General features: G+C 49.5%; 2 protein-coding genes across 2 annotated transcripts; one reads left to right on the top strand and one right to left on the bottom strand.

Moving 5' to 3' along the window:
- Window positions 1-1,208: 1,208 nt before the first annotated feature.
- Window positions 1,209-9,596, bottom strand: LOC144123770 (uncharacterized). Its single transcript, XM_077656527.1, has 4 exons — window positions 9,557-9,596; window positions 8,269-8,682; window positions 7,508-7,754; window positions 1,209-1,371 (listed from the first exon to the last, which is right to left on the bottom strand). The coding sequence occupies exons 1-4, from the start codon at window positions 9,594-9,596 to the stop codon at window positions 1,209-1,211; spliced, it is 864 nt and encodes a 287-aa protein (XP_077512653.1).
- A 6,184-nt stretch (window positions 9,597-15,780) lies between these two features.
- LOC144122997 (uncharacterized) lies at window positions 15,781-21,250 on the top strand. The gene is made up of 2 exons (XM_077655926.1): window positions 15,781-17,055; window positions 21,059-21,250. Exons 1-2 carry the CDS (start codon window positions 15,883-15,885, stop codon window positions 21,200-21,202), a joined length of 1,317 nt encoding a protein of 438 aa, XP_077512052.1. The 5' UTR covers window positions 15,781-15,882; the 3' UTR covers window positions 21,203-21,250.
- The last annotated feature ends 629 nt before the right edge of the window (window positions 21,251-21,879 follow it).

The raw sequence follows: 21,879 nt of genomic DNA, 5'->3' as shown, positions 1-21,879 counted from the left end.
CATCTGGCATGTAAGACAGTGCTACACTTCACTGCCCTTGAATTTATAGAAAGGAACAGAACCGTCGGCAGACTTATGTCTTGTTTTTTAATAAATATAAGGGTGAAAGTTGCCGCCCAAATCTTCTTGAGAAATCTTCATAAATGCGCGACCTTTTCCGAACAATATATTCCTGCCCTGCCACTAACTTCTCTTAAGAGTAACGAGACACGGAAATACCATTTTAAGTTTGTTCTCTTGCCCTTTCAATGGCTTATATTGTGCTTTAGAATGATAATTTCTTTACCCAAGCCCTCTGCTTCCTGACAGTTTCATTTCGGTGTGCAAGAAACTTTATAGAGTACTTAACAATATGCTTAACGTTATTCTAAGTTCACGTCATCCCCCCTATGAAACAAATAAAAGAGGTTTTTTGTACAGTCCAAAATGCTAACGTTACTGCCTGTTCAAAGCAACTAAGACAATTTCGCTTTCCTCAATTTTCAATAGTCTAACCCTTATTAAATGAACTAAAATATTGTTATGATTCCAAAACCATTATTTAAGAGACACTCTGTATTCTGTTATTTTGCTATTAATAAAAAAAACCGCAGAATTTTCGTTCCATAGTTGCTCCGACCCTTGCTAACAATTTTTCTGAGATCAACAATGGTTAGCATCAAGTGTGCCTGCACTAAGCACCTCCAAATGAAAACTCAAAAAATCGAAATCATCGGCGCTGATTGTACTTGTTCTGGGCGACACAATGCTTAAAAATTTGTCTTCGTACGACTCAAGACAAAATATAAATTATGTGAGGAATTAGTAACACCATTCTTCCGACAGCACGGCGTCATTTTATATATGCCACAACTGCTGATTGTAAATTTGTGAATAACGAGGCCCTGTTTTCTTTCTTTGTGTGCCGGGTTTTACGGCGAATGCATTGTTCTAATTTTGATTCGCCCACAGATTTCTATAATACCAAGTTTAACTGCCAGGGCGTTATCTTAATGATAGTGTTGATTTGCATCTGACGAGAGGACGCTTTAAACTACTCATGTATTTATCAGCGCATGTCGTTTTTACGGAGCGCTCTCATGCCTACTCGCGTAGCAACAGAAAATTCGTGTTTAGTGTAGACGATTTCTAGGCTGTGTAACATAAGTTTTCTGGCATGATATAATCGTGAAAAGGCCGAAATCTGAATGGCGAAGCCGGTCGCTCACTTACGGTCCAGAATGCGCCATTATGTCGTCCAGGGTGTGCTTCCAATGCCGGATGACGCAGTCGTCATGAAGCACCATCAGCAGGGCATCTCCGCGGCCTGTGCTCACGCGGATGATCTCCTCGCCCTCCCCCTCTCGGAGTTTCAGGCATTTCTCTACGCCACTGCATTGTTCACGAAGCAAACATCACTACGTTACTAGAGCGTTACATACTATTTACGTATGACTAGTTCATTACGTCACAAGACTATAGTCGAAAGAACGTCGAGAGTTCAAAAGGCAGTCGGACAAACTTGCAGTGCATGGCAAAATTGCAACAAAATCAGCTTAGAAATGCCTAGTGAATGACGGCATTGAGATTTTTCGCTTTACCACGGCGTGTTGAATGGTAATAGGGGGTATATTTATAGAGTGCCGCTCATGGTGCACCCCTCTCAGCCAGAGAATTTCAATGTTTCACCCAGAATGAACAGACGACCCGCTGTTTTCATTTCACCTGTTAAACACTGCCCTGATATAGTGCGCTGGGTACAGGTTAGTACAGTGGTGATTTTCATGAATTGGGCGCCGCATTGTGGCAGAAGAAAGGAAGAAAGAGGTGCCACAGTGGAGGGCTCCGGAATAATTTCGACCACCTGGGGAACTTTAATGTGCACTAACATCACACAGCACACGGGCGCCTTAGCGTTTTTGCTCCATAAAAACGCAGCCGCCGTGGTCGGGTTCGAACCCGGGAACTCCGGATCAGTAGTCGAGCGCCCTAACCACTGAGCCACTGCGGCGGGGTAATAAAAGATCGCTGCGTGCGGATCCGTGGCATTAGTGTTGTTGCGAGAGTGGTTCGGTGGCGAAATTATGCGTTTTTGCCACCGTTTCCCGGCGGGATTTAATTTTCTAACTGTTATTTCACACTTTTTTGCACAGTAATGAAACAGGAGAACCGCTAAATGTCACCGCATGAGCTATAGTTACGCTTAGGAAGATTTTTATACAATTTTCACCGACAGAAGACAGCATGCCCAACTTTACCGCAATGCTGAGAGTTCTGCCCCAATGGCATTTGCAGTAATTCCAGTCTTATGGCAACATATCAATTTTCATCACTCTGTTATCAATTCATTGATAGAAATAATGACATAGAGAGCATTAGCCACTCAATCTAGCTCAGGTTTTTTCTCCATGAAACCCTCTTTTCTGGCTATTCACTTTTATGCGCCCATAAACCTTCTCATGTAGAGCAACCATGTTATAAGCGCGCTTTCTCTGTTCTTTTCCTTGTACACAGTGGCGCTTTTGTCTTTGTATGGATATCATAAAATTCCAATAATGAAGGGCGTCAGGCAAGGAGACACGACCTCGCCAATGCTGTTCACCGCATGTTTACAGGAGGTATTTCGAGGCCTGAATTTGGAACAGTTGGGAATAAGAATAAATGGAGAATACCTAAATAATCTGCGATTCGCTGATGACATTGCCTTGCTGAGTCACTCAGGAGGTGAACTGCAAATCATGATCAATGAGTTAGACAGGCAGAGCAGAACGATGAGTCTAAAAATTACCATGCAGAAAACCAAGGTAATGTTTAACAGCCTAGCAAGGGAACAACAGTTCACAATTGGCAGCGAGAGCCTAGAAGTTGTGACGGAATACGTCTACATAGGTCAGGTAGTGACCGCTGATCTGGATCATGAGAGGGAGATAACAAGAAGGATAAGAATGGGGTGGAGCGCATATGGCAAGTTCTCGCAGATCAAGAGTGGCAGTTTACCAATTTCCCTCAAGAGGAAAGTGTACAGCAGCATAATCTTACCGGTGCTCACCTACGGGGCAGAAACGTGGAGGCTTACGAAAAGAGTTCAGCTTAAGTTAAGGACAGCGCAGCGAGCCATGGAAAGAAAAATGATAGGTGTAACGTTAAGAGACCGGAAGCGGGCAGAGTGGGTGAGGGAACAAACACGGGTTAATGACATCCTAGTCGAAATCAAGAGAAAGAAATGGGCTTGGGCAGGGCATGTAATGCGAAGGCAAGATTACCGCTGGTCCTTAAGGGTAACGGAGTGGATTCCATGAGAAAGTAAGCGTAGCAGGGGCCGGCAGAAGGTTGAGTGGGCGGATGAGATTACGAAGTTTGCAGGCAAAGGGTGGATGCAGCTGGCAAAGGACAGGATTACTTGGAGAGACATGGGAGAGGCCTTTGCCCTGCAGTGGGTGTAGTAAGGCTGATGATGATGATGATGATGATGATGATTGATATTATGCTGATGCGTTTTGTCTCGGCTCTTCTTTGTCACTTTTTCTCTTTCCATCGCAGAATTAAGCGTGCAAGTATATTAGAAATGTGTATACCAAAGTGATAGATACGCCGTCGCATGCCACTCCTAACTGTACAGGGGGTCAAGAACCTCGTTAAGCTGTAACCGTGTTTATTCTCCCCTTCCATCATAATTCAATGATAAATGAAATAAATCATGTATTGTATCTATTTGTTTTGTATTTTATAATCAAGTTCATTATCAGTGTCGCATTGAGTGGCGTCTTCGCTTTCCGCAACGCCGTCAGACTCTACGGGCTAGTCTGGACCAGCAAGAAGAAGCAGCACTTGGTGAACCGAGATGCATTTAACAATTATAAAACGAGGTAATTAGAATTATCTACTCATAACCTGATCTGGGACCTGGTTCCCGTTTTCTGCAGATCGCCACTCGGCGCTACCATCCATGATAGTTACGTCAGCACCTTGTTCGTTTTCGGTACGGTTAAAGAAGAATATACGTGGCACTTGGAGACAGCGCCTGAATAGGCCTCATGAATGCCTTTATGCACTTTCGTCCAGCCAAAGGCACCGTGATGGCTCAGTAGCTGACTTACACTAAACAGGAGGTCGTGGGTTCGATTTCGACTGCTGAAGCAGCAACACAGTCTATGCGAGAAGTAAAAACCTATCTCGTTCAGATATCTCGCAGCGAGTAAAAAAAACCCAAGGGGTTTGAGTCTAACCCAGAGCGCCCTGCCTTAAAAGCGTCATGATATCCTGTATAAGCATTGAGCAAGTATAAATTTTTCTACAGTCGTCCACACATCTGTCTAGAGCGCTTGAGCTTTGCCAACTGAGAGTGCACTTGTGTCAGTTACAAGTGGCCTAGTTCTCCAAAACTGACTTTATCTTACAGGCACATCCCTATGGATCGCGTGTAATCCTCATGACTTTTGAACCTTGTTCCGGGGCCCGCCCGACAACGGAAGCTGTTACAAATGTACAACAGAGGACGTTGTTTCGAGTGGTCTAGACAAGTCTGTGGGCGACTTTAACGTCTTGAAAGGATAGGAGTCGGGGCTTGTGGGTAATGCCCCTTAGGTTCGATAGCGCAAAACAACCAGGGGACAAGACACAAACGTTTTGTTCCTTTGTTGTTTTCAGATATGGAACCTAATTTGTGCTGGAATTCCACATAGCCGCGCCGTTCTCGTCAGGTACCAAGCCAATGTTAAACGTACGATTCCGCCGGACAAGACGGTTCTATGTAAGTAAGAAGTGTTGTTTGCTGAAAAAGAGCTGGGAACACATGGCTGACGGGCGCATCTCAAATACCAGTAGCATTGTCCTTGACTGTCCCAGAAGTGGGAGCGCTTATGACATAAAACATGTCATAAAATAAATGGTAAATTATGGGGCTTAACGCCTCGACGCGGCACATGTGCCGCCCTATAGAGCTCCGAATTATTTTTGACCACCTGGAATTGTACAGTATGCCGATAGTGCAAGGTGATATAGTGCTCCGTTTGCAGTGGGGGTGGGAAGTGGTTAGCTTGACACAACTTCTTTTCCATGCTTATTATTTTATATTTCTTCATTGTCCCATAAACTCGCAGTCAGTATAGGCTGAGACGTTCGGATTGCAAAATGTTATGTGTCGTATAGACCCGCACGCAGACAATGCTATAATAGCAGCCTAACAGTTGTTACACACATTCCTTACACTTCTTATGAACAATGTGTGCCTAGAAGGAGCGGTTGCTTCTAGTTGACAGTGCGGGGAAAAAGGCGACCTTGTTTTTTGCCTTTGCATGCAGGAGTAGAAATCTCACATTTATAGTCACACGCGGACAATAATATTCATGACTACGGACCTTTACAATTTACAGTATTAGCGACACTGATTGGCCAACTTGTAATCAAACTTGCTTTCTCCGCATGCCGAGCGATGATAGATGTATGCTGCTGTTTTTCTTAAGGTATAAATCCCAACAATTGTGCGGCATGTTTTACAACTCACTTGCTGCACAAGAGACGTCATTGTAGCCATTGTCATTGCGTTTAAATTTTCCCTAAAGCGCCCGCTGACGCTCCAACGCCTTCGCGCTCGGTTGTTTCAAACAATAGCCAAGGATTTCTCTCTTGTGGCTGTTTTTTTCCTTCACACTGCGTGCAACTTAAAAATTTGGAATATAGGAGGTTACCACCATCAGCAGAATATGGCGAGATAGTCATTGTGTTGAGGATAAAGCGCCTGAAGCGTGATCGTATAACTTGGCTGCATACAAAAGCTGTCCTCCATAACGCCACCATATTGCTATGGTGTGAAAAGCGCCAGTTCCTTCTTTCAATGGTTTTCACCGCTTCAGACTTCCCGTTTCACATTTGTTAAACTGCGTATGTCTTTTTTCTGAAGAGCACGCTGGGCTAAAAAGGTAGTCTTTATTCGTTGCCACATAACCTGAATAATTTGTGTGGTTTACCGCGAACTGTACTACTATTGTGCGAGCCCCCTGCATTCAAAAACAGCTAGAATATGACCTTAATGGCGACGTAGGCATTCTGAATAAACAAATAAATGCACACATAAAAAATACAAAAATATACAGCGCCCTGCCTGTTGTCAGTGCATGTATGGTGATGTGTAGCGGACGTCAGCTCATAGCTGAAGCGTTCTACAGGCGTTTGTAATATTAGACCGCGTAGAGTGTTACCAAGACTGGCGAAAATGTGTTGTATTTTCTGCTCATGCAGGATTAATTGCCTTTTCGTACTCTGTACCCGGGTTAGGCATGAATTCTGAAGTCATGCAACCTGGTGGGATTGTTCCAATATTGACGAACGCAATATTTCCCCATCTGTGGCTTGCAAGCCTTCGGTACTCGAAATGTTGCCCAATGACCTGCCCCAAAAACACCGATTTTCCGCGAAAACTCAGCGAAAGCGAAAGGCTAGCCTTGCTGAGAAAAGAAAGCCGAGACGGATAATCGTGAAGCCAGGCAAATACAGTAGACGGCAGACGGAATCACCGTGCACGTCCTTAGACTCAACAAGAATCGTCTGTCTCTGCGGAGCCAAAACGTCCTGGGACGGTTCATTAGGGTGGGACACCACACGGTAGCCCTTAAGCACACCGACGCGGTCAGCGATTTGGCGCGTCGTGTAAATCGACCTCGCGGGAACACAGGGGTGAGCCCGCTTGTCTCTACAGCCATGTTTTTCCGCCAACTAAAAAGATGCTTACATAGATGAAAAAATCTGATTCAAATTGTTTTTCCTGCCACTGCCCTATTGTAAAATTTATAGAGGCTTGAATTGGTGAGAAAATAGAATTATGGCAGATTCGGCTTGACTCTGTAAGATTAAGGTGATTATGGTTCCAAAGCGACTCAGGCTATGAGCGACCCCGTAGTGCAGGGCTCCCAGTAATTTCGACAGCCCGGGGTTCTTTAACAAGCACTGAAATCGCAAAGCACAGTGCAGGGTCGGATTCGACTCCGGCCGCGGCGGTCGCATTTTTATGGACACGCAATGCTAGAGGACCGTGTACTGTACGATGTCAGTGCACGTTAAAGAACCCCATGTGGTCGAAATTGTCCGGAGCCCTTCACTATGGAGTCCCCAATAGCGTAAGTAACTTTGGACGTTAATCCTATAGAGCGAGACCAAATGTGCTACAATCGTGTTTGCTGACCCTTTCAAACCTATCGCATTTTTTCATTGCGATCGATGCAAACTCGGTACGGCAGGACTGAGAAGTACTCCGTGATCGCAGTTTGGAAGTGAATTGCAGTGTAGGCCTGTGTCACGGATACGTGCCAAAACGTTTTCTGCACCCACTGCATGGTCGTAGCGTTAACGGCTGGTGGCCGAGAGACATTTTTTCGGTTTATTAACCTCTTCTAACACGTAATAAGTTTTTTTTTTGGCACAAACAGCCTTTTTTGTAACGAAGGGGTAAAAGATTGATAAAGACAAACACGATATTGCCCTCAGTGCCGCTTTAAGGGCATAGCAGCATCGAACATCATAGAAGTGCGCTTACAGTTCCTTCAAGAGATCGCTGAACGTAGCCGCCTTTTTCTGCCCGCATAGTGTGAGCACTTCATCGAACGCCCTGCCACCAATGGTCTCGGCAGTGGTCCCGACCTCGGGCTTCGCAACTGCTGTCAAGCAGCGGTCTCCGGGAAGGCCGCCAGATAATTCTTCTCCATCACCATCGGCGACAGCGTGTGGCTCGGCTGGCATGGCGCTCATCCGCTCAGGAAAGTGGGTCTTGATGGCCATCAGCCCTGCGGTTCCCGAGAGTGTGTACGTAAAAAATTGCGAATACAATAATTTACAGAAGATATTGCTGGCGTTTTGTGCCGTAGAACATTATGATTAAGCCACTAACCCGTATACACCTGTACCCCGTTGAAACGACGTCTTCCTACCTTCATTGAATGCGACGTAGATCGCCTCGCAATAGCCCCAGTTCAGAAGCCTCGCTTGATTTACCAGTCACAATATGGTACCACTCATAGGAAACAGTGGCTTTCATCAGCGACCTAGCTGGTAGTATCTCTAGCAAAAGCTACTCTGCAAAACGCTGCCTCGCGAAGAAAGAGAGCGAAAATTTCTTTGCCCATTTCCTTTGGTATGCCACTAGTATATTAAGGGGTGTTGTGCCTTGGCCGCAATTATGGAGCAGTCATGAAGGCTAACAAATGGTAATACGAAGGAATGGTTAGCAACAAGGCCTTATTCACCAAAACTGACTGATTGCGCTGGCAGTGGAATCAAGGAGGCTTTGATTGGGCTCACAGCTGTCTGCTGTTTCGGACGGGTGGCTGTCGTCAGCGACGTGAAACGAGTCCGAGGGCAGGTCTGTTATCTCTTCGTCGTCATCGTTGCACTGGCGTCTGGCGACTTCTACGCTCTCTTGACTAGCACTTCTTCCGTGGCCTGACCGTCCGTGAAACCCGTTGCCGACAGTTTCTGTCGAAAGCAACCTGCTCTCCTTTCCTCCATCGCAGCTTGCCAACCATTCTCCCGCTAGTGCGGAGTGTGGTCGTTGTTGCTCCTGGATTCCACTGGCGCCATGGTTTCCGGAGCTGCCAGTCCGAGCCGACTCCTTCTTGTTTCGTCTGGGGCGATGCCTGTTTAACTTATGCAAGGAACAACGCTGTGCCTTCCGAGAGTCTTCAAGCTCTCGCTTCTCCGTCGGCACGAGGGGCGCTGCGCAAAAGAGGAAACGGTTAGGCCTGCATTAATGCCGTTTAGGCGGAAGGACTGCTTTTGACTGGAGGCAGAAAATAATTACTCAAGAGTAACACCGGTTGTACTCAAGCTGCCAGGTACTTAGTATGCACACTTCCTAACACGGCTCGTAATTAAGGAGCTTATTTCTGGTTGGTTTCAATACATCAATAATAGGAAAAGGAGGCCCATATCTCGAAATATCTACCAAATTCTGCCATGATTTACACGGACAAAAGGATTACATTCGTACATGAGCAGACAATACGTGAGAAAAAATAAGTAACAACGAGAAGGTCTGTTCAAGAACACAGAAAGCATGAAATTGACATGTGCACAGAGGCTCAAAAAAAAAAGCAATGATACAGCACTAAATAATGGTGCTTTCAAATCTGGTCCATTTATCATATTGATACCAAATTTATATTGATGGTTAAACCATACCGGAAATTATTGGTTACAGCATGACACGTTCGTAGCCGCAATGTAATACTTACCCTAATGTAAAGACATAAAGGCTCGCACTTACGATTTGCAGCCGCGTAATAAAACAACCACTAATTCGCAGTCACTAGAAGTGCTAGCTTGAACCATTCAAGGCTGCCTTAGTAAGACACCAATGGACCAATTCCACCATACCAGTTTGGTTAAGGACAAAATTACATGATATGCATAGATGGAACTTGGCTTATGAGGAAAATGGTCCATAGCTGAGAATTCGTAATGTTTACATTATCATTATTTCCATCGAAAGAAGAAAACTTGAATTAGTGGTGTTGAAGCCAGCATGCAGATTGTGCAGATATGAGACCGCCTGCAAATTTTTCTAATTGTTCTTTCCGGCAGGGCGTACCATCCTCCATGACTACTTCACTTGATTTATCATCGGCCATGGGTCCTGCCACGCAAATCACACCGCCTTTTTTATTCGAGGAAAGAAACTAATGTTTTCTTTGCTCATGTTCCGTCGACAACTCTGTCAGCTATTGAGGAAAGGAATGAACGTAGCGAAAGAAAGAAGTGGAAGATTAAAGAAAAAAGGGCGCTGTAGTGGAGGGCTCTGGATATGTTTCGAACACCTGGGGTTCTTTTCGCGCGCTGACACCGCAGAGCACACAAGCGCCTTTTTGCGTTTCGTCTCCTCCTGAACGCCGCCGCCGCCGCACGAGCCATTTGATCCCTCTTCTTCCCGTCCTGCAACCGAACGTAACCAATAGGATACCGGGTCGCCTTTCAGCGACACCATGTGTCGGGATGAAGGAGACGGGAGGTTATAGGGAAATGAAAGGTGTGGCAACTGACACTGTGGCAACTGGATGCTGGCCATTTTAGTCCTTGTCCGAGCCACGCGGCAACAATGCATGCAGGAAGAACTTATGAAGACAGAAAAGTGGTGCAGCGCACGCAGATATATTTCGGTATTGTACCGCGCCTGTTTTTTCCGGAAGAAAGGCAAGTCGATGTAGCTGTCTCTGGAGGCGAGGAAAACACTGGAAGCATTCGCAAACGTGTCCTGCGCGGATGGAGAATGAAGGGAATGTACTGTACACCTTTGCACAACGAACGTTTTTCCGGTGCATGTATTTATTTTGAGTGGAAGTAGGGGTTGGTCTCGTCTGTTTCTTTCGTGCGTCCTTGTTGGACTACCGCGCTGTTTCCTGTCAGGAGGTTATTTACATCACCAACGAGTATTATTTTATTTCAACAAAAACCCTCACGGCAGTTTTATGAACCAATCAGAGATCCTCTGGAAGAAATCTTCATTTTCTCAGACGGATCCTGAACAGTGCAGTGCAGGGACTTGTTGCGAGGTCCGCAGCTGAGGCCCAAAATAACTCACGGCCCTGGCTTGCGGCTTCAAGCACGGGCACGGACCGGACTCGCTGAATTAAATTTTTTATAATCCCAGCCCTACCCACCAGAGCCAGTGGCCGGCCCGGACCTGTTCTCTTCCTGGACCCGCTTTAAGAAGCAACTAAATAGGTGAATTGCTCATTGCACCGATGCACAAATAACACAAGTAAAAGCGGGCTGCCAAAGGCGCTCTGATCGGAGGTACGCATCAAGAAATTGTTATATCATGGAGAAAATGGGACAACATGAGGAGGGTTCGCCCATCTCTTTTCTTGAGCAATAATCTGGTCAGTCCGTAGCTCTGAGGGCCGAAGCCGAAGAATTGATTCTGCTGAGACGTAATGAAGACAACTTCCCCGTCTTATAAGGTTGGTGACACTCATCCGACTAGCTTTTGACAGTCCTGCGGCGTCTTCTACCTCCCCGCAATAGGATGCTGCTGGGTTGGGCTTCATGATTCATAAGTGGGCAAGGCTATCAGCCCCAAACGCGAGGTAAAAACACTGTTCTGCGACTGTGTTGCCACTCGGCGGGAAAGGCTGGCACCATGTGACCCTCTCTCCGAAAACGTCGCGGGTTCAGGAAGTTCGCTGAGCATTAAAGGCGTTCCATCAAAAAAATTGTGCCTTACGTTACTTTGTAGATATATTTACTCGTCCGTTTAAGCTTACGAGCAGGTTAAAAAAACTACTTATGGAATCTCTACGCGTGCAAGGCGGTAAAACATGTAACATGGCAAAAGATGTGCTAGTAGGTATTGAGGATACTTCACAGGTTAACTAGGCCTCACCTAGGCGAGCTCCAGTTAGCTGGTTTAGGCAACAGAGAAATTAGGGAGCAAGAATGCAGGCGAACGTAAGGGAGAATGTAATCTAATATAAATTGCTGAGCGCAGAAGAGGCAAACAGGTTGTTTTTCATGAGTGTAAATGCAAGCAGTTCAGTGATATGGCGGCCGAGAATACAAAAATGTAATATATAAAATGGCTTCAGATGAAACCTTTCAGACTGCCTTCATGGCAAGGCGAGTGAGAGAAATTAATTTGCTCTAATTTCTTAATTTCTTGCGATTTAATATTATTTTCTAACGGCACAGAGGCCGCCGGACGGCCGCTTTATTTTGCATTTCAGATAAGGGGAGAGCGATCTATCGCTGCTGCTCTTCTACAGCTAGAAAGTGCCATTAAACTTCTGCCTATTTATCGTTCAACGCGGCCAAGCGGGCGTTTCCGGTGTTACATGTTTATTGCACTCATAATCACTCTGCATAAACTCTGGTTACAAGTGATGAGGTTAAACCTTCCCTCCCTCTGATTGAACGAAGTACTCAACTCAGATTTTAGAGCTAGCATTTTCCTTTTTCGCCACGTTCCAGCTCCAATCCAAAATAAAAATGAGCAATCAAAAGCAACCTCCGTAACATTCCTCACGTGAGGACAACGCAACTATGACAGGAACCAAACGAACAAATATCGATAAATGATAACATTATTTTCTTAGCTCGCATCATGGGTCCTGTTTGCCGTGAAAAGACCGGAAGTGTACACAATCCGACAACAGTGAATCGAAAGCCCGCACAGGCCCGTCCATGTGCGGGTCTCAGCGCAGCTGGGCCCGCAACTTCCAAGCCAAGAACCGGCCCAGGGCTGAAGAAAGAGTGCATTTACTGTCCTACCCACGGGAGGGGCTGGGACCGATAGCCCATGCCGTACACCATCCTGAACTGACACTGTGGGCGCGGAAGGTAACAATTTTACGCAACCGATTTCCGTTTCGCAGGGGCATTTGTTCATCCTACTCTTACAGAAAAATGACACTAGTGCGCGAATAAAATCATATTATCTCATTGAATTTACCTGAGTTACGGTTTTATTCAGCTTCTCTACAGCTTACGGCGTGCATTATCATTTATTGTCCCTGAGCTTTCTACAGGACCTTTCGTATCACTGCAATCAATTACGGATTTATATGAGGGCCAGGTGGTATAATTTACCTTGGTTATTATTTACAAACAAAACAAAGCGGCAATTAATGGGGAAGAAAGGGAGAAATTGGCACAAACAGCGCCACGTTAATGCTGATGCCTCGCTTGACATCATATTCTTTCCGCTCTGCACTGCGGAACAAAATGGAGCATCAAATTTAGCCCATTCATAGGCAAACATGACTAGCGATGCCAGCAAGCATTTCCATCTGCCGCATAACGCATGAGCACAACTTACGGCCTATCGCTGCGTCCTCTTCGGTGCGACTTCTGGCCCACCGGACATCGTCCCGGAACGGCGTAACAAACGTTCAGCACGCCATGGGGGAGGCAGGACGGCTGGACTCCTGAGTACGGCGAAGCCTGGGGAAAGGTCACTCGCAGCATGGAGGATTGCGCACTTAGGACGGGCCTTGGCGCCATTCTTTGTGGATGGCGGAAGCTAGCGTAGTATGGCACGCTCACTTCTTTGTCATCATTTGCCGCTCCTTATTTCAGGAAATGGCTGCACGTGAGCGTTCTCTGAGATTAACGGCGGCGGCAGCGTTGTAGGACGCCGCAATAGAAAACTCGCAAGTTTAATTGGTATTCAGGCATTGCAAATTCGCGCTAGCTGTGATGCAATGAAGAAATGGCGACAAGCCTATTGTTCTACTCCCTCCTGATATGAGAACGCTCACACGCAGGCCTCATCAGCCGCGTTCAAAGGAATGCCACAGATTGCGTCCTGAGGTGACTGTCTGAGAGAAAGAGCCGATTTTGAAAAGGAAAGGTGTCAGGCGTGATTCATCATCTACTCTCTTTTTTGACGTTTTTGCACTGTCCCTCAAAACGTGGGCTGGAGTCGACTTCGGTCGCATTCATGTTAATGCGGCTACATGTGCTAGGCCCGCATGGAAAGTTCTTATTTAAAAGGCGAGTTCAAATAAAATTTCCACTCTTACAAACACGGCCTCATCTGCGCCAAGGTGTTCTGCACAAAAAAGCCTATAATTGATGATGTTTATGGATTTTTATGGCGCAAGGGCATCTATGGCAAAAGAGCGCCATGGCACAAGGTATTATCAACATGTCAAGATTGGGTCAATGACCCGTTTCCCAAGCATTTCAACCTAAATAAGCTTGGCATCAGACGAGGGGAAAGCTTGTGCCCATTGTATCACCGATGGGTACCCGGTGGCACTGGGGATCGAACCCCGCACCTTCCGCATGCGAGGTAGATGCTCATTCACTCGGCACCGCTGCGGTAGCATATAATTATTGATGTTGGTAAATAACTAAATCATCATTGGCAATGGCTTGAATAATTGAAAATCGAGTGTTGACTGGGGTTTTCTTTTGGAGAGAAGAGAGCTGAGTCGCGAATTCAACGGGTGGAACCACCTGCAGGATGGTGAAGCAACAATGCAAATTGCTTATCCACGTGTGCCGCCTGTTCTTTGCGTCGGCTGCCTTTTGGACGGGCAGATGGCATCGCTTGTAAACTTTGCTGCCCTGCTTACTATGACGCAAAACAAAGCTAAAATCCGCAGCAATTTCTCAACGATTTCAGAGAATCCAGGCAAACACTCAAGTTAAATTACATCTCAAGCATCGTAGCCGGTAACATGCCAACTTGTGCGCGCTATTTTGGTGCAGAGAGACCAAGAGTTTCTGCTCGATAAGATTTTTATTCACCTTCATTTTCCCTGTGGAGAGTTTCCAGATGCGTCTGGCGTTTACTTCAGAGTAGATGCTTTATACAAGTAATTGGATCAAACACTCAAGCGCTGAGGCTACTTCCCTCGAGTACCTTCTACTTAAAAGAACTCAGACGTAACTTTTGTCGCACTTCCAAGTTCCAGAGCACTTTGTTCAGTACGAGCAGCGGCTTCCTTGATCCATCGCAATTAAGGGGAGCGACACACAACAGAGAAAACGGTAGGTTTATGCTTGCTCCAACTATCTGACCGAGCATAGTTCTCGGGAACTGAAAGAAAAACATCTTGTGACCGCATTGCATACTTTTTCTTTATATGCACTATAAACTTTTATTGTTTTCGTCTTGATGGATTAGTTTTTCTCTTTTGTGAATGAAGTCCAAATTGCTATATTTTAGCTGGAGTCATTAAACTTGTCTCACGTTCTAGAGGTGCCCAACGACTGCCAATGCCGTGCGATTTGGTGGTGGTGGTAGTGGTTTTATTAAAAATAATAGTTAAAAGGAAGGAAAAGATTTTTGCTAGCCCCGGCATCTGCCATCGATACTGAAGCACCTGACCTGGGGCAGCGGAAATAAAGGACAGCAGGCAGAATGGAGAAATGAAATGAAAGAGGTAAGGGGACAGGAATAAAGGTTAGGGGGAGAAGTAATATGTACAATCTATTTACACAATAAGAAATGTGTCCAGGTTGTGCGAGTGATTAGTTCATTTTAGAGGAATTAAATCACACACGCGCACAGCACTGTGTTGGTTACAACTGGAGTGAGGCGTCCAGTTATTAATCGTTCAAGGTAGAACTCGCGGAGCGTTCGGTCACTGCGTGTAACTACCTGACCGAGAACTGACGGGACGTCAAGCCCGTCTGTTCGAGGAATGCATAGAGGCTCACCAAAGTTCGCTCACGAGTGCGCGCACTGCCCTGCGGCCACAATAGCGTCTTGATGGAGTCTGGTAGTATGCCCTGCGCCCTATAGGCCGCGAGCAAATCGCGACGAGCATCGGCGAACGCGGAACAGCGAAGGAGCAGGTGTTCTAGTGTTTCCACTGCACCGCATCCGTCACACACATCACTCGTCGCGATTCCGTGAAGCACCCGTCGTTCCCCGGGCCACACGCAGCCAATGCGCGCGCGGAGGATCATTGCATGTTCTGACCGTGTAAGTGCGCGACAGCCGGTGACACTGTCGATGCGCTCGCCTCCCGCGATGCGTGGGTCGGGGTGCTGCTTTCGGAGATGGTCGTGGATGGCCGCACGCACGTCATCCAGCGCAAGGGGCAGATCGCTGGCAGGTAATTGGTGTGCAGCGGTCGCGAGGTCGTCAGCTTCTTCGTTGCCGGCGATGCCGCAGTGACCGGGCACCCGAAAAAAACATTGAGACGCAGCGATCGGACGCGTTGCACATCGGCTCCGTCGATTTTCGACTGGAACCGCGGCAATCTGGTGTAACAACTATCAAACCTGTACGACTGCATCTGTGAAGTCAGCAGGATCCTGGAGACACCGATCTGACCCAGGTACGCCCAAGTTTCGGCCATTTCGAGCAACCCTCCGCATCACCACGTAGCGGTCGAGCTAAGCCTAACGGCTTCGGCTCCCCCGCCGCTGGCTGCGGAGACGCCCGCCGGTCAACCGCTCAACATGGCTCTGCCTGAACAACGCGGATACGACCCCACGACTCTGTCGTGGTCGTCTGTCCCTGCAAGCCAACCAGAGGATGGCCCATCCACCATTTCGGCGCAGCAAGCTGCCCTTTTTCAAGTCGTTGAAAGCCGGCGCCGCCGCCGGCAGAACGCACGAGGAGCTGCAACGCCCAAGACTCCTCTCGACAAATCAGCAACGGGAGACGCTCGCGCTCCGTCTTCTAAAGGTCCACAAAAGTCATTTTCACCAGTCTCCAAGTGGACGCCGAAGCCGACGGTCAGGATGAACCCTGACGATTACGTGATCGTGCTGCGGCCACGCAGTACGGTCGCCCTCAAGACAGCATTCCAGCAAGGTGAGCTCGGCGCTGCCATTTCGGAACTCATCGGCAGACAGCATATGAATGCGATTACAATTTCTCCCAATTGGGAGCAAAACATTATCGTCTGCGGCACGCAGAACCCCGAGGTAGCTCAAAAGCTTCTGACGGACATCCAAATTACAACCAGCAAAGGATCGCTCCCGCTTCACGGACACCTCAAGCTCACCGGTGATGTGTGTCGTGGTGTGATTTATGTGCATAACCTTGAAACCAGCGAATCCTTGAAACATAGTGTGCAGTGGCGTGGTGGTGATTTAGTCCATGTGCGCAAGCTGGGAAAATCGAATGTAGCTGTGTTGACTTTCGAGGGACGCAGCGTTCCGCGTTACGTCCATTATAATGCAGAACTGACTCCCGTCAAGGAGTATAAAAAAACGGTGCCAGCGTGCTACCGTTGCGGCACACTGGGGCACCGGGTGGACAACTGTCCCACCCCGGTCAAGGAAAGATGCGGCCTTTGTGGTCAAAACGTGGGGCTTGGTACTGAGGGGATGGCCCCCCACGTCTGCAACCCTATGTGCTTAATCTGCGGGGGCCCGCACCTCACCAGCTCCCGCGAATGCACCGCCAAATTCATCAAGCTGCCGCAGCCAGGGCCCAGGACGCCATCCAAGGGAGCCAATTCCGGCGCTACACGGGGAGGGCGGCAGCAAAACAACCAGAAGACGCCACGACGTGGCGTGATGCCTCCCCCAGGCAAGACAGCAACGGTAACGCCACCACCCGGAGCAGCGGAGTTCCCAGCTCTCGGCGCTTCACCTGGCGGAGCCGCCTGCAACCAACCCAAGGTAGGCAGCTGGGCGAGGGTCGCCTCCTCTTCTTCCCCTCCTCCCTCCTCCCCCACCAGCACCGCCGAGACGCAAGAACTCAAGCGCGAGCTCGCCCTCTTGCGAGCTCAAAACGAAAAACTAGCCAGCGAGCTTAACTCGCTCAAAGCCAAATTCCCTACTCAGCCCGCGTCGAGCGAAGAGGAAGAAAATATCACAGACAGGGAGATTCCTACTAATGTGGAGAGTCGCGCCGCGGCCCTGGAGGGCCGGGTGACCGCAATTGAAACACAATTGGCTGACCTCCCCCAAATTATCCACGATACCATTGCGCGTCAGGTGGAGAGTGTCATCGCACAGGTGACCCAAGCAGTAACTCACATTATCCAAAAATGGATAAAAGACAATCCGCGCGTCCTTAAACGCGTAGGGCCCATCAGGGACGATAACCGCCCCTCCAAATTCAACAGAGTTATTCCCGATGAATTTGACTTCTCGGAAGACTCCTCCACGTCTGCGCCGGGCACTAGCGGACTGGGGAGTCTTAACAACGTAACCCCACCCTCTGCCTCCGACCATGGCCCCCAACCCTAAGTCGCGAGCAAGAGCAACTCAGCCGCTTACAATAACGCAGTGGAACTGCCGAGGTCTCAAGAACCGCACGAAGCGGACTCATCTGCGCATCTATCTTGAGACCTTTGAGTTTCTCGTCGCCGTGGTTGCCCTTCAGGAACCCGGCGCCGGTGCCAAACTCACAAACTACACTACATTTCAACACAACCCGCAGACATGTATACTTGTTCACAAGCAGTATACTGCGCAGGAAGTCACGCTCCCCACAACACCGCCTTTCCCATACACGATGGTGTCCGTGCTGCCCCTAAAGCGGTCTGACCCACCTGTACACATTCTAAACATTTACTGCCCACCTACACTTAAGAACGTCACGTTCAATGAAATTTTCACCCAAGCAATGCAGGTGGCGGGAAGGGATCCCCTTCTGATCGTCGGCGACTTCAACGCCCCGAGCAGGCTATGGGGGTACCCCCGGGAGGACAGACGTGGGCGGAAGCTTGCGGAACTTCTTTCCACACTTGGACTTACTTTACACACTGATCCCGCCAACCCAACACGAGTCGGAAATTCGATTCAACGAGATACTTGCCCGGACCTCACATTTACACGCAACATACGCCATGCCGACTGGCTGAATACAGAGGACACTCTGGGTAGTGATCACTGTATAATCAACACCACCATTTACATGCGTCCCCTGAAACGCCCACTAACACAAGCTCGTGTACCGGACTGGACGACTTTCCGCACATCTCTACCTATCGTAGATCCCCTCCAGTCGGGATACGACGCATGGTCCAAATCGCTCACGTCTACACTCACGCAACACGAGAAGCAGATACAGCTCACAGAAACACAAACGGACGTGGACAACCACTTGCTCCACCTTTGGGAGGCCCGCCGCAGCCTCACCAAACGATGGAAGAAACAGAAACATAACAGACGCCTAAAGAAACGCATCCTTGAACTCACACAACAAGCAGCGGAATATGCTACTCAGCTAGCCGACACTAACTGGGTGGACCGGTGCAACGCGGCTGCGCGCCAGATGTCTGGCCGCAACACGTGGCGCCTATTCCGCGCTCTCATCGATCCAATACAAACACGCACGGAAACCCAACGCCACTTACATAGGGCATTGCACAACTTTACAGGAACGACAACACAGCTAGCGCACACGCTCAGGGATCGATACCTTTGTACCACTAAGGACCCCCGGCAGGCGGCGTACTCGTATGCAGGCGAAGAGAACGCGGAGCTGGACAAGCCGTTCCAGCTCCACGACCTCCGGGCGGCCTTAAGCAAGATGAAGCGGGGCACTGCACCTGGGCGCGACAAGGTTACGGTCAAGCTTTTGGCCAACCTTCCCGACGCAGCCTACACCGCGCTCCTCAAATACATCAATAGCATTTGGGACGGAGAGACTCCTCTCCCTCTCGATTGAAAATCGGCTCTCGTGACCTTCATTCCGAAGGCCGGCAAACCTATCGATGTGGAGAACCTTCGCCCCATCTCTCTGACGTCTTGTGTCGGCAAGCTGATGGAGACGATGGTGCGCGACAGACTCTCCGATTATCTCGAAACACAGCACATTTTCGCGGACACCATGTTCGGTTTTCGTCCTCACAAGTCAGCACAGGATATACTTCTGCAGCTCCACCACGACATCTTAGATCCTGTCGAATGTCCCCAAACGACAAGGTGGTCCTGGCCTTGGATCTTAAAGGCGCATTCGACAACGTCAAACATGCAGTAATCCTGGACCACCTCAGTAACACCAACTGTGGCCACAAAACATTCCATTACATAAGTCAATTTCTTACAGACCGTCAAGCCTATATACGCATACAAGATGCGGAACACGGGCCATACACCATCGGCTCGAGGGGAACACCTCAAGGCGCGGTCCTGTCTCCCCTGCTCTTCAATTTGGCACTGCTTCGCCTTCCCTCAAAATTGTCTTCTCTGCCCGGGATACATCACGCTCTTTATGCGGATGACATTACAATCTGGGCCACGCAAGGCAACCTGGGCCACATGGAGTCCTGCCTGCAAGCAGCAGCGACCCTAGTCGACGACTACGCGGCCTACTGCGGACTCCAGTGCGCCCCAGCTAAATCAGAATTTGTGCACTTACGTCCCTCCCCCCGGGACACAACTCCGCTTCGCATCAGTCTCCCCTCGGGACCGATCCGGGAGGCCAAGGAGATCCGCGTCCTTGGCCTCTTCATACACCACCAACGCAGAGTCGACACCACCATAGCCAAACTTCGCACGGTGGGAGACCAGGTGGGCCGAATGGTCCGCCGGGTCTCAAACAAGCGGGGCGGATTACGAAGCAAGGATGCACTGCGGCTTGCCCATGCTTTCGTAACGAGTAGAATCCTCTACTCAACTCCCTACTTGCACCTGCGCAAACATGATGATGACCAACTGGAGGTCATCCTGCGGAAAGTCATCAAGCGGGCTCTCGATCTTCCGATCGCCACGTCCAACCAGAGGCTTCTGGCCTTGGGCGTGGTGAACACATTTCGGGAGCTTCGAGAGGCCCACTTATGCAACCAATACACGCGTCTTGCACAGACCACGTCCGGTCGCCGCCTCTTGGACCGGCTACACATCAAACACGACTACCACATTGAGGAAAGGGAGAGAGTGCCAGAACCCTGGAGACGCGCCCTCCGGGTCCGACCCCTTCCCCGCAACATGTCCAGTGAAGACCATAGCGGTCGTCGCCAGGCGCGCGCGGAAGCGTTGGCGCGATACTATGGTAACCAAGAACATGTGTATTACGTAGACGTTGCCGGCCCACACCACGGGGGTGGTACACGGCCGCAGTCGTACACAACACAAACACAGTTAACGGGCTCACTTTCAAAGCCTACAGCGCAACACACGCGGAGGAGATTGCCATTGCTCTGGCTCTCACGAATCCCAAGTCAAAACACATCATCACCGACTCGCGAGGGGCCTGTCGGAACTACGAGTTGGGCTGGGCTCCCCCGCTTGCCTGGCGCATACTGGAATATCGCTGTCGATCTGAAGATCCAACTCCACGCAACCTGATTTGGGCCCCCGGTCACCAGGGCCTCCAGGGAAACGAACAGGCCGATCAGGCCGCCCGCGCACTCTCTCCCCGGGCTATCTCCCTGTCCTTGGAAGGGTACTCCCAATCAGACAATCTGGCCATTACATTCAAACAAATCACCGATTACTACAAGGAGGAGCACCGGCGCTACCCGGCCCCTTGTGAGGGTCTGGATCGCGCTGACGAGCGCCTCCTCATCAAAATTCTCACTAACACTGTACTGTGCCCGGCGGTGCTTAAACACTTCAATACATCCTTTGATGGCACGTGCCAGTTCTGTGGGGAGGTGTCTGACACCTTCCACATGGTTTGGGCGTGTCAATCTAACCCATCTATCCCCCCCAACCCCAACCCCACCAGAGAGGACTGGGAGGCGGCCCTGCTCGGCTGTCAAGACCTGAAGAGCCAAAAGGCCTTGGTTCAACGGACGCGGGCGGCGTTGCTTGCCAATGGGGCCCCGGAATAGGGGCTCCACCTAGTACTGTGAGGGGAAAGGGCCAATAGGGTCCTACCCCAATCACCTTTCTGTAAAAAATTTATTGCTTATAAATGTTTTTCACCACCACCACCACCGGGCACCCACTGTGCACGCACGGCACAACCTCTCTGCGCGAGGCGCTCGATGCGCGAGCGAATTTCCCGCACTAGTGGGGTACCGCGGCCGTTAGATTGCAGGCGGCTGAGGGCGGCGCGGGAGTCGCACAGCAGAGCACTCCTGGGCGGCAGAGGGACGAGGGTGAGCAGCAGGTCCAGCCCGAGCCGGATCCCCATCAACTCCGCCGTGGTGGAGGAGCCCAGGAAGACTGCGTGTTGCTGGCTGTGCAGTCGCAGGGCGGGGATGGTGGCCGCCGCAGCAAGGGAGCAGCTTGTCGCAATCGACTGAGCCGTCGGTGTACACGAGGAGATGGTCCTGGAGCTCCTCGTGTATGACGGCTCTGGCCAGCTGCTGCACAGCACAGAGGGGTGTGCTCAGCTTTCCCGCGATGCCGACGATCTCTCGCTGTACCTCCGGGGCAGCAGGCCAGGGCGCGCAGGAGCCGTAGTAGGGGGGGGGGGGGGGGGCCTTGGGTCATTTGCTCATACTCTAGCAGCGCCGCGCCCATTCGTGAGCGCGGGTGCGAGCGCATACGCTGCAGCAGCGAGCCGCCGTCCGGTGCGCGGTGAAGCCGGTCGATGTGATT

The sequence above is a fragment of the Amblyomma americanum genome, chromosome 3 (genome assembly GCF_052857255.1).
Source record: "Amblyomma americanum isolate KBUSLIRL-KWMA chromosome 3, ASM5285725v1, whole genome shotgun sequence".
Classification (NCBI taxonomy): Eukaryota; Metazoa; Arthropoda; class Arachnida; order Ixodida; family Ixodidae; genus Amblyomma; species Amblyomma americanum.
This window is presented reverse-complemented; position numbering and strand designations above follow the sequence as displayed.